Below are 15,397 nucleotides of genomic sequence, written 5' to 3' on the forward strand. Positions count from 1 at the left end.
CCTGCTTTTTCTATTTCAAAGAATTGTAGCATTGGTCAGAGCTCTGTAATCAGATCCAACAAAAGTTTTTATCTGAAATGGTGGATAAACTGGTTCTAAAAATAATCACACATGATAATTTGTACACTCTTAATGTCGATGTCCTGTTATGCAATTTCTCAGTTAAAAAAATTATATTTTTAGAGAAAAGGAAACCATAGGAACAACAACAACAAAATAAAATGACTTAATAAATCTTGGCTTCTCCTTATCAAAGGGAAATTCCATTTTTCCATTTAATCCTTGACCCGCCCAGTAAACTGTAATCCTGACCTCAGGGGCTCTTCCAGTTACAAACATGTTGAATGACCTGGTGGAGGGATTTGGAAACTAACTTTGTCTCACCCTGAACTAGTACTGGTTGTTTATTTCTTGCCCAGGTTTGTTGCTGGTTCTCTGAACCCCATCATCTCTGCTTACACAGGTGCGGCCCCCATCACACACACTCCTTGGAAAACATCCCTACTTTCCCTTGTCCCGGCATATTCTCAAAGGCATGTATTTTTCAAGTGTAGGATTCCCAATCGGCTGCTGAGGAAGGAGGATGTGCTTCCGACGATACTCTGAAGACTATCCTGGTAGCCCATAAAATCAAAACACATCCTCTCTGGCTTGGGAGACAGCAGAGCCAGAAGAGCTCAAAGGATCTGGGTAGGCTAAAGATGAGCTCACCAGGCCCTGGGTGGGACCCACAGCTTTTACTATTGCCTCCACCCACCATCCCATCTCAGCCTTTGCCCAACACAGAGAGGAAGTCCAGAACTACTGTGGATAAACACATGACAACTCAAAGACACAAACATAGTTAATTCTAAGCATACACTACTTCTGGTTTCCTTTCCTCTTTTCTTTCTCCTTTCTCCTTTTCCCTTTCCTTTCCTTTCCCGTCCCTCCTTCCCTTCTCTCTCTGTCTCTCTCTCTCTCAATCTTTCTCTTTTTGAGACAGGGTCTTACTCTTGTTACCAGGCTGGAGTGCAGTGGTATGACTGCAGCTCACTGCAGCCTTCCCGGGCTCAGGAAGCAACGGAAATGAGCCTGGGAGGTGATTCTCCCAACTCAGCCTCAGTCCCAGGGAACTGGGACTACAGGCACAAGCCCCCATGCCTGGCTAATTTTTTGTATTTTCTGTAGAGATGGGGTTTTGCCATGTTGCCCAGGCTGGTCTTGAACTCCTGGGCTCAAGCAATTCACCTGCCTTGGCCTCCCAAAGTGTTGGTACTACAGGTGTGAGGCATTGTGCCCAGCCTCCTTCTGGTTCTTTCGGTGAATTGGTCCTATGAACAGGATTGGGAATCAGAAATTCGTCCACCTGACCCTGTTTAATTTAAACTCTAACTCACAAAGGACCTGGGGCTTCTCTTCCACACTTAGCCCATGGGATACTGCAAAACCAACTTGGGAGTCAATTGCTAACTGGGAAGATTCCTTTACATAATGGGCTTACTTCTGTTGCCTCACCTGTAATAAGAGACACTAGGATCACCCATCTCAGTCCCTTGCTAGTGCTACAATTTAGTTCTGGGAATGCCCCTGGGGTTGAGGGTCTGTAGAATCTAAGACTGAAGAGGTTCCTGGCACCAATGAATTGTAGACCAAATCATCAGGGATGTTGCAAGGTGTAGTATACAGCTGCTAGCAAAATCCAACAAAATCTGGTTGTACTAGGAGTGTTCCTATTTTAATGTGAAGTCCAGCCCCAATATGGACAGAGGACTCAGGTTAATTCTGCCAGGTAATCAATGGAAATGAACCTGGGAGTCAGGATCCAGCTGCTTCCACCCTGGATATGATGGCCATTCATTTCTTTGTTCTTGCTATCAGTTTTATCTCTTGATAAGCTGCTGTTCTCCCAATGTTGGCTTTTTCTTGTAATGTGACTTTTCACAATTTTTATGACATTTACCCCAATCCTCTGAGTGTATGATGCTCACTTTACAGTTAAAGAACCAAAGGCTTCAAGACAAGGTGATGATGCTCACTTTACAGTTGAAGAACCAAAGGCTTCAAGACAAGGTGATAGAAGTGATTTTTGCTTCTGCCTATGAAAGATTAACCATTACAGGAATTGTCCTTCTACTATAAACAATTAGAAAACTGAACAAAATGTATGAAATTATTGTTTTTAATCATTGGATATGAGCAATGCAAGACTCAACAAGAAGACAACAATAAGGCAAGCTTTACAACTGCCTAAGCTTACTGCCAAGAGGGAATTTCTAAGCCCTAGTACAGAAAGGAGGAACTCAGAGCCCAGAGGTCTTGCTCAGTTGAAAAGATGAGAGATCAGAGTTTGCGAAGACTCAGGCAGCTGGAATTTGTGGGGTATAACACCGGAGATAACAAATCTGTATAGTGAGAGAGCTCTGGAGATCTGTAATCCAACCAATCCTAAGTAACTCAACTGTGTGCTAAAACAAAGTCTAACACTTTAAAGAATAAAACAAAAATCCAACACCCAACGACATAAAATTAACATTGTCTGGTATCTAATAAAAAATTTTAAGCGTGCAAAGAAGTGGGAAAGTATAATCCATAACCAGGAAAAAATTAATTTAAAAATATCCTAAAATGACAGCAATAATGAAATTAGAAATAAGAACATGAAAACAGTTATGTACGCCTGCTACGTATGGTCAAGAATCTAGAGGAAGACTGAACATGATAAAGGGAGATATAGAAGATATAAAAAGGACACAAATGAAACTTCTAGAGATGAACAATACAATATCTAAAATTAAAAAAAATTCACTAGATGAAAATAGCAGTAGAGGCTGGGGATGGTGGCTCACATCTGTAATTCTAGCACTTTGGGAGACCAAGGGAGGAGGACTGCTTAAACCTAGGAGTTCAAGACCATTTGGGCAACATAGTGAGACCCTACATCATTTTTCTTAAAAGAAAATAGTAGCAGGTTATACATTGCAAAAGAAAAAGTTTGTGAATTTAGAGTCACAAAAGTTGAAGCTATCAAAAGTAAAACAGATTAAAAAAAAAGAATGAGCATCAACGATGTATGGGACAACTTCAAGTGACTTAATTTACATTTGAATGGAATCACAGAAAGAAAGGAAAAACGGGAAAAGATGGAGGAAATATTTAAAGCAATAATGGTGTTGGGGGCTGGGCACGGTGGCTCACGTCTGTAATCCCAAACTTTGGGAGGCCAAGGTAGGAGGAGTGCTTGAACCCTGGAGTTCAAAACCAACCTGAGCAACACAGCAAGACCCTGTCTTTACAAGAAATTTAAAAATTAGGGCATGGTGGCATGTGCCCGTAGTCCCACTTACTCGGGAGGTTGGGGTTGGAGGATTTCCTAAGCCCAGGAGTTTGAGGCTGCACTGAGCCATGATCGTGCCACCGCACTCCAGCATGGGAGACAGTGCAAGATCCTGTCTCTAGAAACGAACAAACAAACAAAAAATGACGCTGAAAAACTGGATATCCATAAGAAAAAAATAAAAAAAGAATGCCAACCATATCTCATGATACACATGAAAATTAACTTGAGATAGATTACAGATCTAAATGTTAAATGCAGAACTACAAAACTTTAGAAGAAAAAGGAGGGAACATCTTTGTGACCTTGGAATAGGCAAGGACTTCTTAACTAGGGCATAAAAAGTATAAAACACACAAAAAAATGGATAAAGTTGACCTTATCAAAATTAAAAATGTCTGCTCTTCAAAAGACACTGTTAAGAAAATGAAAAGGCAAGTCACAGATTCACAGCCACAAATTCAAAGGAATCCACAATAGAGCCTATTAGAGCTAATAAGTAAGTTCAGTAATGTTGCAGGATAAAAGACCAACATACAAATTATCAATTGTACTTCTATACAGTAACAATGAACAATCCAAAAATGAAATTAGGAAAATAATTCTAACAGCATCAAAATAGGAACAAATTATTTAATGAAAGATGTGCATGACATATATGTGCCATGAAAACTATAAAACACCCACTGAAATAAATTAAAGAGACCTAAATAAATGGAAAGACATTCAGTGTTCGTGGATTTAAAGACATCATATTGTTATGATGGCAGTACTCTTCAAATTCATCTACAGATTTAATCCCTATCAAGATTCTAGCTGGCTTTTTCTTTCCTCCCTCCCTCCTTCCCCCCCCTTTTTTTTTTCAAAACAAGCTGATCCTAAAATTCATATGAAAATGCAAGGAACTCAGAATAGGCAAAGCAGTGTTGAAAAATGAAGAAAGAGGACTCACACATCCTGATTTCAAGTTACTATGAAGTAATGGTAATCAAGACAGTGTGCTCCTGGCATAAGGACAGATATATAGATCAATGGAATATAATTAAGAATCCAGAAACAAACCCCTAATTTATGGTCAACTGACTTTTTGACAAGGGTGTCAAGACAATTCAATGGAGAAAGGATAGTCTTTTTGAAATACAGTGCTGGGACAAATGGATAGTCACATATGCCAAAGGAATGAGGTTGAATCTGTACCTCATACCAGATATAAAGATTAAGTCAATATGGATCATAAACTTATGAACTAAAACTATAAAACTTCTAGAGGAAAACATGGGTGTAAATCTTTGTGACTTTGATTTTAGACATGAAATCAAACGCACAAGCAACAAAAGAAAAAATAGATACAATGGACTTCAAAACTAAAAACTTTTGTCCATCAAAGGACATTATCAAGAAAGTAAAAATCCACAGGAAGGGAGAAAATATTTGCAAACTGTGTATCTTATAAGGGATTAATATCTTGAACATAAAAAGAACCCTTACAACTTGAGAATAAAAAGACAAATAACTCGGCCGGGCGTGGTGGCTCATGCCTGTAATCCCAGCACTTTGAGAGGCTGAGGCGGGCAGATCACCTGAGGTAGGGAGTTCGAGACCAGCCTGGTCAACGTGGTGAAACCCTGTCTCTACTAAAAATACAAAATCAGCCGGGCGTGGTGGTGCATGCCTATAATCCCAGCTACTTGGGAGGTTGAGGCAGGAGAATCGCTTGAACCCGGGAGGCAGAGGTTGCAGTGAGCCGAGATCATGCCATTGCACTCCAGCCTGGGCAACAAGAGCGAAATTCTGTTTAAAAAAAAAAAAAAGATAAATAACTCACTTAAAAATGCGCAAAGGATCTGAAGAGACCTTTCTTTGAAGATATACAAATGGCCAACTAGCATTAGAAAAGATGCTCAAGCTCATTAGTCATCAGGGAAATGCAAATCAAAAGCACAAAGAGATCCCAGCACTAGGATGGCTATTAATAAAACAGATGGACAATAAGAGTTGGTAAGGATATGGAGAAACTGGAAACTTCATACACTGCTGGTAAAAATGTAAGATGGTTGCAGACTCTTTGGAAACAATTTAGCAATTCTTCAAAAAGTTAAACTTAGAGTTGGCATATGGCCCAGACATTCCACTTCTAGGTAAATACCCAAGAGAATTGAAAACACAGGTCCCAGCAAAAACTTGCCCATGAACACTCATAGCAGCATTATTCATAACAACTCCAAAGTGAAAACAACCCAAATGTCATCAAACTGATGAATGGATAAACAAAATGTGATATCTTATACTGGAATATTATTCAGCCATAAAAAAGAATACAATGAACAACATGGATGAACCTTGAAAACATGTTAAGTGAAAGAATCTACACATGAAAGGCCACAAAGGTATGATTCCGTTTACATGAAATATCTTAAGTAAGCTTTCAAAAACTACTTGCATAAAAATTTAACTGACATGGGCAACTACTTTCAGATTATCTGTGATGAGCAGCTGGAGTTGGGAAAGGCAGGAACAGAGAATACTGAAACCACAGATGTGGCTGGACATGGTGGCTCATGCCTGTAATCCCAGCATTTTGGGAGGCCAGGGCGGGAGGGGTGCTTAAGCCCAGGAGTTTGAGACCAGCCTAGGCAACAAAGGGAGATCTCTCTCTACAAAATCAAAAATCAAAAACAAAAACAAAAAAACCACTAGGTGGGCATGGTGGCATGTGCCTTGTGGTCCTAGCTACTCAGAAGGCTGAGGCAGGAGGATTGCTTGGGCCCACGAGGTTGAGGCGGCAGTAAGCCATGACTGTGCCACTGCGCTCCAACCTTGGGTGACAAAGCTGCAAACAAACAAAAATGAAATAAAAAATAAGAAATCACAGATGTTCTGAGACCCTAGTTGTTGACTAGAATAGTATTTCACTCTTGGGATGAAAATGTGGGTAGAAGGTTTCATGACACGGTTCTGCCACAGATACAACTCTCACATTATATGAGGGCTTTAACTTTGGTCACAGAAATGGACAGTGAATAGGGAGTCAGGAAAGCTCAACCTTTTCACTAACCAGCTGTGTAATCTTGGGTAAGTCACTTAAATTGCTATGATCTCTAAACTAAATTTCTAAAGAATTGTGGGTCTCTGTACCCAGCACGAGGTTTGGAATTAACAGAGTAAATACCACGTTAACCTAGCAATCTAATAACACACCCTATATTATTCTGACTTCTGAAAGACAGTTAGGAATCATCTGCTTATTTTAGAAGCTCACTGTTCCCTGGGAAAGATAATTTTGGCACAAGCAGCAGGTCAGATGACAGTTGCAGTGTTTTGGAGAAAACCAACTAATTTATTGACAACAAAGCCCTTTTTTTTTTTTTTCTCTTAAAATTTCATAGCTATAGGCCCAGAAATACAAAGTCCCCAGAAGACTCTCAAAATATGTTCTCAATTCCTTTTTATTTCCCACCCAGAGCTGAGAGAATAGCGCCAACTATGTCATATTAAACACATCTGCATCCAACACTGATAAAGTGCATGACCGAGGAACAGATAAGAATTGTTTTCAATTTGTTCAAATGGAAATAGTTAAATTTAACCTAATTAGACCAAATAATCAAAGCAGGTGTTTTTAAGATGCCAGTTTGTTTTCATTCTCTGTAATTGTTCAGCTATATTTCCCAGGAACTTAGGTAAAGGAAATTAATATGTCATAAAAATCACTGACCTATTTATTCATGTCACACATGTATTATTCATGTTTTAGGCAGTACAAATACAGGACATTGCTGAACATTTCTCACAGATTTTACCATTTAAGCATCATCAACATCTAAGCTGGCCTGCAGGGGGGCTTATGTTACCTAACTTCCATTATAGAAACACAAGCAGTAATAAATGAGAGCCTGTCTTCTAATCGTACACTGATCTACAGAGCACACTGACTTGGCATTTAGACTATTTAGGGTTTCTGACTCCACTTGCACAAGTTGGTCACTTTTAAGACATTTAAAAGAAAAATAATAACAATAAAAGTTATATTCCAGTTAAAACAAAAGTTTATTGCACTTGGCAGAATGATGAGATCTGAGCTATAAATTCCAACTAACAAACCACAAAATGTAGTCACCAGCAGCCTGGTATTAGGAAGTGTTTTGTGCAGTGGCCATAGGTCCACTTTCCAAGGGAAAAAGGGCAGGTGGCTGCCCGGGCGCAGTCAAGCGTGCTCTTTCTAATACCACGCTCCAGTCCTGGGTAGACTCTCGTATCATTTCACACACCCTCAGGATGGGAAACAGAAACCCAAGCAAGAAAGGCCCCATAAAAGCCTGTGATGTGGAAGCTCCTGAAAAGGGGATCCCTCTCTGAGGCCTCAGGGTTCTGCAGCAGGGACAGAAGCCTGGGAAGTTGAGTCCACAAAGAGGGTTCTCAGACTCCCTTCCCTAAGTGAGTGACTGGTGTTTCCTGACTGTGGCCCTGGTTGTGCTGCGGGGCCACAGTGCGGGCAGCTGGAGAGCTCAGGATCCGCCACCTTAGCACACATGGAACACTGGGCACATCTTGCTATGCCTCAGTTTCTGTGTGTCTATGATGAAGGAACATTAGTACTTTCTTCATTAATGCACATAAAATGCTTGGCAGTGGTTGGCATAGAGACAGATGCTCAATAAATGTTGGCCATTATTATTATAACCCCCTACAAGGAGGATGAGATTAAGAACAATGTTTCCTAAAAATGAGAGTATAATGGGCATTCTATCCACATTTCAGGGGTAGGAAAACTACCTTCTGAGGTCACTTACATGAAGTGTATGGATGGACAAATCCTTATCAACCTAAAACATTTCTATCTATGATTGCTAATGTCATTTCTTTAGGATTAATTAATCCTCACGAGTCATATTTCAATATATTATACATACACGTAATTATAAAAGAACCAAGTTGCATAAAATTTATAAAATGGAGACTAGGAAAGGAAACACCCACTCATAAACCCACCAAGAGAGATTAAAATGAAAGTCTGAAAGTGCAGGTAGGTATTTATTTAAATACTTGGTAAAAGAAAATGTTCAATTCAACAGTTGTGACAGACACAATTTCAAGGGGTGTGGGCATAAGAGAAACAGAAAGTCCATCTCAGAGTAAAAGGGGTAAATATTTAGTCAAGTCTTAGATGGTATTTCTGTAAACAGAAATTTCAATGGAAAATTTCCAACCTGAGAGCAAATAATTTAAGATGGGTTTAAAAAGAATTAAAGCTCTTGTCTCCATGTCGTTGCCCAGCCTGAAACCCAGCCCTCTGAGTCCTTGTGGCAGTTCGGCTTTTTCTTCCTTGTTCCCTCAACTACAACTGGACACTATAATTTTCTTTCCATTCCAGCAGGAAACTGATATATACTAATGATGACAGCTGGATTCAGAAGAGGAAAAAGAATACAGGGGACAGAAAGTCCTTGTGGGTTTAAAACTCAAAACAAAACCCCCAGATTTGAAAATTTTAAAACCTAGTTAATGGCTGAGGAAACCTCAAATGATTGGGAAGCACTAAGATTAAAGTTTGAATTACACAAAACACACCATTATCTTAAGCTTTTCTAATCATCTTCTCTGCCTTTCTCCTTCACTGTTTTTCTCCTTGTTTATGCCCCTAGCCCTTCAATGTGGTTCTAAGATACGTTAGAGGTAGGAAAAGCCTTCCAAGGTCATTTACAGAATAGGATTGAAGAGGGGATGAGCAGATGCTCCTCCATCCAAAAAAGTTTCCCTGAAATTGTTATTACTACATTTCCTTTGGAATAATCAATCTCTTTCAAGATTCACATTTCAATATATTTAATTTAAACATATGTATATACACATATATGAACGAAACAGAATTATGTTTCATAAAATTAGTAAAATAGAAAATAAGAGAAGGAATCTCCCCTGTAATCCCACCATTCTAAAATAATTACTTTTACCATAGCGCTGCCTTTAATTCTAGTCTGGTCCTGGTCCTCCATTCCCCACTCCCTACCTCGCAAACCTCTAATACTAATTATCAAAATGGCTGGGCAAAGGCAAAGTGAATGAATTTCTAGTTACATTCTTTTTTTTTTTAGAGACAGGATCTTGCTTTGTCACCCAGGTTGGAGAGCAATGGTGTGATCACAGCTCAACGCAGCCTTGAACTCTTGGGTTGAAGGGATCCTCCTACCTCAGCATCCTGAGTAGCTGGGATTCTACAGGCACATAATACCATGTCCAGCTAATTAAAAAAAAAATTCTGTAGAGATGGAGTCTTGCTATGTTGCTCAGGCTTATCTTGAACTCCTGGCGTCAAGCAATCCTCCTGCTTTGGCCTCCCAAAGTGCTGGGATTACAGGTGTGAGACATTGCATCCAGCCAGTTACATTATTTTGGAGTGACACTAGGAACTTGGTTCCATAAGGGTCCTAAAAATCTGGTAAGGATGAGGGCAGAGAAAGAAATGTCACATTGTCTTAAAAACCACACAGTCCTACTCTCTGTCTTATATTGTCCAATGAACTCCTTTGTCTACGGGGTCAAATTCAGGCTCCTTGGACTTTGGCCTATGAATGAGGCCTTCCATGACTGAGTTTCTGCCTCCCCAGCCTCACCAGTCACACCTGCCTGGCCTTGAACCCAACCCTCCAGTCGCCATGTCCCTAGTGCTTTGAAGGCTGTGCTGATTTGTACCCTTACAGCTTTGGCCATGCTTCTACCTCTGTCTATAATACCCACCTCCACCTTGCCCATCCTGGTGAATCTCTACCCACTGTCAAAACTCTGTTCAACCATCTCCTCTTCAAGGAAGTCTTTCCTGTCCTCTCAAGTAGAAATGATCTAACTTTCTTTAGTGCCTCAAATGTGTCCCATACATACTTCCTTTAATATAGCATCTGAAAAATCCTTCATTGCACCTACTTATAAGCCCAAGGCATATTCATCTCTATCTCCAGATATAAGTGTGCAATGTATCCCTGAGGCTAGCAGGTCTGATGAATGAAAAAATAAATAAAAAAGAAAAAAAAAATGATCTTTTTCTGGATCAGAGGGACAGGGGCAACCCTAATTGAGTGGACTCCTGACATTCTAAGTCAGGTATTTCCCAGTGCTTTCCTAGGAAAGCAGGCATTTCTTCTTTCCTGAAGATGTTTAAAAATATGAGAACAGTGAAGGTGAGGAGGTGAATACAATGCTGCCTGGCTACAGGAGACCGGATTAGATGCATAGCTTCCAGTGAATAATAATGACAATAGACCGGGCGTGGTGGCTCACACCTGTAATCCCAGCACTTTGGGAGGCCGAGGCGGGTGGATCACCTGAGGTTGGGAGTTCGAGGCCAGCCTGACCAACAAGGAGAAACCCCATCTCCACTAAAAATACAAAATTAGCTGGGCGTGGTGGTGCATGCCTGTAATCCCAGCTACTTGGGAGGCTGAGACAGGAGAATTGCTTGAACCCAGGAGGCGGAGGTTGTGGTGGGCCGAGATTGTGCCGTTGCACTCCAGCCTGGGCAACAGGAGTAAAACTCCATCTCAAAAAAAAAAAAAAAAAAAAAAAAGACGATCATATTAATAAGTTAATATTTACTGAGCATTTATTCTGTGCCATGCAAAGCACATTCTTCACATAGAGCTTTACATGTATAAGCTGACAACCACTCTAAGATATAGATCTTACTGTCCCCTTTTACAATGGAAACAATGTGTCTTAAAGCAGCTAAATAACTTGCCTAAAGTCACAAACTTAGTAAATGGCAGATCTAGGATTCAAACCCAGAGGTTTGGCTTCAGTCTATGTGGTATACTTCCTACTGTGGGCTTTGTGAGCTAATAATGGAGGCAGATATATATTTACATACACACATAAACATCTTGCTTGAATTCAGAAAATGAATTCACATCTATTTGATACATGAGTTTAAATAAAATCTATATTTTCATAACACCTGTTACTATTTTAAAAACTGAGGAAAACTGAATTTCAATCAAACAGTTAATAAATTCATTTAATGAGGGCCTACTATGTGCTTAAGACGACAAATAATCTAAGACATGGTCCATTCTTTCAAGGAGCTTATATGCTAAAACTATAATATCATCACATTATTTTGAAAGCATATTGAAATCTACACATCCAAATAAGTGATCGACTTATTTGGTGATATATTTATCTATTGCTCAACCTGTTTTGGGGAACAACTTATAAAACACACAAGAATACATTTCACTACATTAAACACAGTTTATTTTTATCCCAAACGGTGCTTTCCATCTCAATTGCCATTTTATTTGGTATTTGGTGATTTCCAAAAATCTATTCCATCCTCAAAGAAAGAAAGTACGCTCCCACTGTTTGTGTGGATGTATTATATGAACATGCACATTCATATATATACATAAATACACACATATACAGTGATTTTATGAGGGCAATTCCCTGAGGACTGAATATAATTTGTGCTGTCTGATAAAAATGAGTCATATATACGTAATTTAAAATGTAAATGGCCACATTTTCCATCATTAATAATGTTACTTAATGTACCTTTTGAGTTCTTATGATGTCATTTACAATTCTTCCTATCTCTCCATTTGACAAAGTTAAATACATATATTTCAATGACAGTTTTATTTTTTCTTTGTTATTTTTCCCATTCTAGTTGCCAAATTTTATTTTTCCTTCTTCTTCTTCTTCTTCTTCTTTTTTTTTTTTTTTGTTGAGACAGGGTATCGCTCTGTCGCCTAGGCTGGAATGCAATGGCATGATCATAGTTCACTGCAGCCTTGAACTCCTGGGTTGAAGTGATCCTCCAGCCTCAACCTCCCAAGTACCTAGGCCTACAGATGAATGCTACCACATGTGGCTAATTAAAATTTTTTTTTTTCCAGATGAGGCCTCACTACGCTGCCAGGCTAGTCTCAAACTTCTGGCCTCAAGCAATCCTCCTGCCTCAGCCTCCCAAAGTGCTGGAATTACAGGCTTGAGCACCACATCTGACCTTAGTTGCCGCATTTTAAAAAGTAAAAGAAACAGGTAAAATTAATTTTGATAGTACATTTTAAATTTAATCCAATATGTCAAAAGTATTATCATTCCAACACATACATAATACAAAATTATTGAGAAATTTTATTTTTAACTCACACTAAGTCTTTGAAATCTAGTATGTATTTTACACTAACACAACATCTCATTTTGGACCAACCACATCTTCAGTGCTCAAGATCCACATGTGGCTAGTGGCTGTAGTACTGGATAGTGCAGGACAAAATATTTAGAGCTATGGTTGTCATACTAGAATAAAAACATCCTGTCCTTACATCTTACTCTGCAGAGTAATATCTTTAAGAGTAATATACAGATGCAAGTGAAATACTGTTATTAAACACAGCTTGTGAAAACAAGCTGTGATCTGTTTAATTAGGGTATAAACTCTAAATAATGTTAACAGTTTGGAGAAATGGATGGTTCAAAAAAGTTAAAGTCATCTTCAAGGAACTCAGCTCATCAGTAAAGGATGGGTAGTTGGGGAAGAAAGAAGGTATTTTACAACATATAAGGATTAACCATTCTAGACAAAGAATAATGACACTAAATGAGCCAAGAAAAACTCAGTTCAAATAAACTAATGATTACAGTCAACCATAAACTGTCAGAATCCCAGTGAGTAGATATGTAAGCAATGAATAAATCTGTTATGGCCAAAGCCCTTTAGATACATGGCAAGGAGGTATTATAAAGCTATATGGAATTTGGAACTGAAAAACAGAAATGGTGGAAATCTAAAGCAATTTACTTGGTAACATTGAATTCATAGTCTCTTTACAAACTTTGGACTCTAGTTAAATCAAGGGTTAGCTAAAGTAGATGCAATTCTGGGGTCCCTTACAGCCAGGGCGACCAGTAATTTATTATGCAAACCTGACCACTTTCAAGAGTAAAAGGGGGCACTATTAATAATTATGCTGGCATAAGAGGCATAAACTGGGATTCCTTTATAGCTATAAAGCCATATGATTTTACACTACAAAGAGGATACAACAGCTACCCCTATCCAGGGATGTGGAGCTGATGAGAGTCTAGCATGTTCTTATTACCTCTGCATGGCCACAGGGGTTTTGTGGGCTAATATACATTGATCCAGATGAGACGGTTTTGCATGCTCCCACCTCCCCCACCTCCCTCCTGCAAAGCATTTTAAATTGGTTTGAATTTGGGAACAGGGTTCCATATGAACAGAGCTGGACATTGACAGCCTGAATGTATTTACTGAAGACAACAAATCATTGACAGACTAAATGTAACAGAGGAAAGGTCTGGTCTGCTTGCACTCAGAATCTGACTTTGTAATTGTAGCCTCCTTTAGACAGGCCTAATCAATTAGAAGAGGCTGATTTTAACCAGTTGCAGGCTCATTACCCTGCATTCTAGTTTGTGTTGATGAAAATCAGTTTCAGTCCGTGGCCTGGAATTCATGTACAGCACTTCCTGCAGCCTCTTATATAAACACATCAAAAAAATTTTATTTAGAGTTGCCGTTTTCCCTTAAAAAAGAAAAACCACTTTGCAAATCATGATTAAAATAGAACAACTGTATGTGGATCTGGGGTCCATCCCCAGAAACATACATGACCAAGAAACATGTGGAAAGTCAGACCCTGAGGCAGCAACTCATAAATGCATTGGTGTAGGGGTCGATTTGAGAAGAGACTCTCAAATACCCAGCATCAAATGAGCCCAGCTCAGTTATCTCCACAGAATGGAACAGAATGAACTCGCAGCTATTCAAAATAATGACATTTCAAAGAAAATACGTAAAATAGAAAAAAGCCGGGGTTAGAGAAGCACAGAGGGTATCTGAGTAGAGTTCACTCTTCCCTGAATGACCAACTAGAAAATAAACGGCAAACTTCCAAATAAACAAGAGCAAGTTTTCCCAAGAAACTTCCATGAGGGAACTATATAACACTGTTTAATTTTGATGTGTGGTTAGTCTTACAAAAGTAGAAGGTGGAGCAGTGTGTGGCAAAGCCACTCAAAACCCCATCTACATTTCAAAGATGTGTAACCATTCCAAAATATAGTATAACTATGAATCATACCTGGCTGGTTGTCCTTTACAGATTTGTTGAGGCAGCAAGTCAACAGGAAGAGAATATCAATATATACAGCTCTGGTCACCAAACATGGATTTTGCCTAGAAAGGTAAAGAACAGAATATAAATTGAGATTTTCTCTCCCTTAGGTCTGGGTGTCAGGAAGGAGAATATGGGTATTTTCTATGGTATAGGATGGGGCTTAAGCAGCTATGGCAAATGGTAAGAAACGATGTACAATCATTGATGGCAAGAAAATAAGCAACTAATGTGAGAAAATGAAATCCTTGACCACATGATGGAGGCCAAGGCTATGTGTAGACAAAATAGATAAAAACTCCATGCTCTGGCTTCAAATAAAATAAAATGAAAACAAACACCAAGATCCTATCCTAGTTAGTTGAAGATGGGACAGAAGGGGTGGGGAGATGGTATTCTATTATTCTACACTCTTAAGTGTAGAAATTTGGGGAAAAAAATAATCAGTCATGAAAATCAGATTTAGTATTTTGGAGAAGGAAAATTACACTCACATATTAAAAACTGTATCTGTGGACTTGAAATAACCAGCTGAACAATAGACACATGGCAAGATTAACAAACACTGGAGATGACATTTTCCCCAATAAATGGATTTTTTTCTTCATTCAATATATGGAGCAGCTCTTTGAACCACATAGTAGAAATAGTAAGTGGGCTCAGATTTGGGGATCTGTATACAAAAGGAAGAAGAAAGACTTTGTTTTTAAGAACAGCACTGAAGGGCCTTGACTCTTGAGTGTCTTTGTCCATGAAAAGGCCGAAACATCTTTGGTGTACTAATAATACACTGTGAGTAGTAGAGACAGTAGGGACAGACCTACATTTGAGTCCTGGCTTTCCCACTTAGAATCTCTGTGACCTGAATCAGATTCCTGACCTGTAAAATGGGAACTATATTCTCATGTCTGCTATGGTCTGACTGCCCCTGCTAAAATTCATGTTC

General features: G+C 39.1%; 1 protein-coding gene across 1 annotated transcript in view; it reads right to left on the minus strand.

Moving 5' to 3' along the window:
* Positions 1-15,397, minus strand: part of THADA (THADA, armadillo repeat containing) — a 353,351-nt gene that overhangs the window by 72,829 nt on the left and 265,125 nt on the right. The window contains exon 31 of the mRNA XM_025354222.1: positions 14,419-14,513. Within this exon, the coding sequence (XP_025210007.1) occupies positions 14,419-14,513 (95 nt within the window). The remainder of the gene's footprint in view (positions 1-14,418; positions 14,514-15,397) is intronic.

This window comes from Theropithecus gelada, chromosome 13, assembly GCF_003255815.1.
Source record: "Theropithecus gelada isolate Dixy chromosome 13, Tgel_1.0, whole genome shotgun sequence".
NCBI lineage: Eukaryota > Metazoa > Chordata > Mammalia > Primates > Cercopithecidae > Theropithecus > Theropithecus gelada.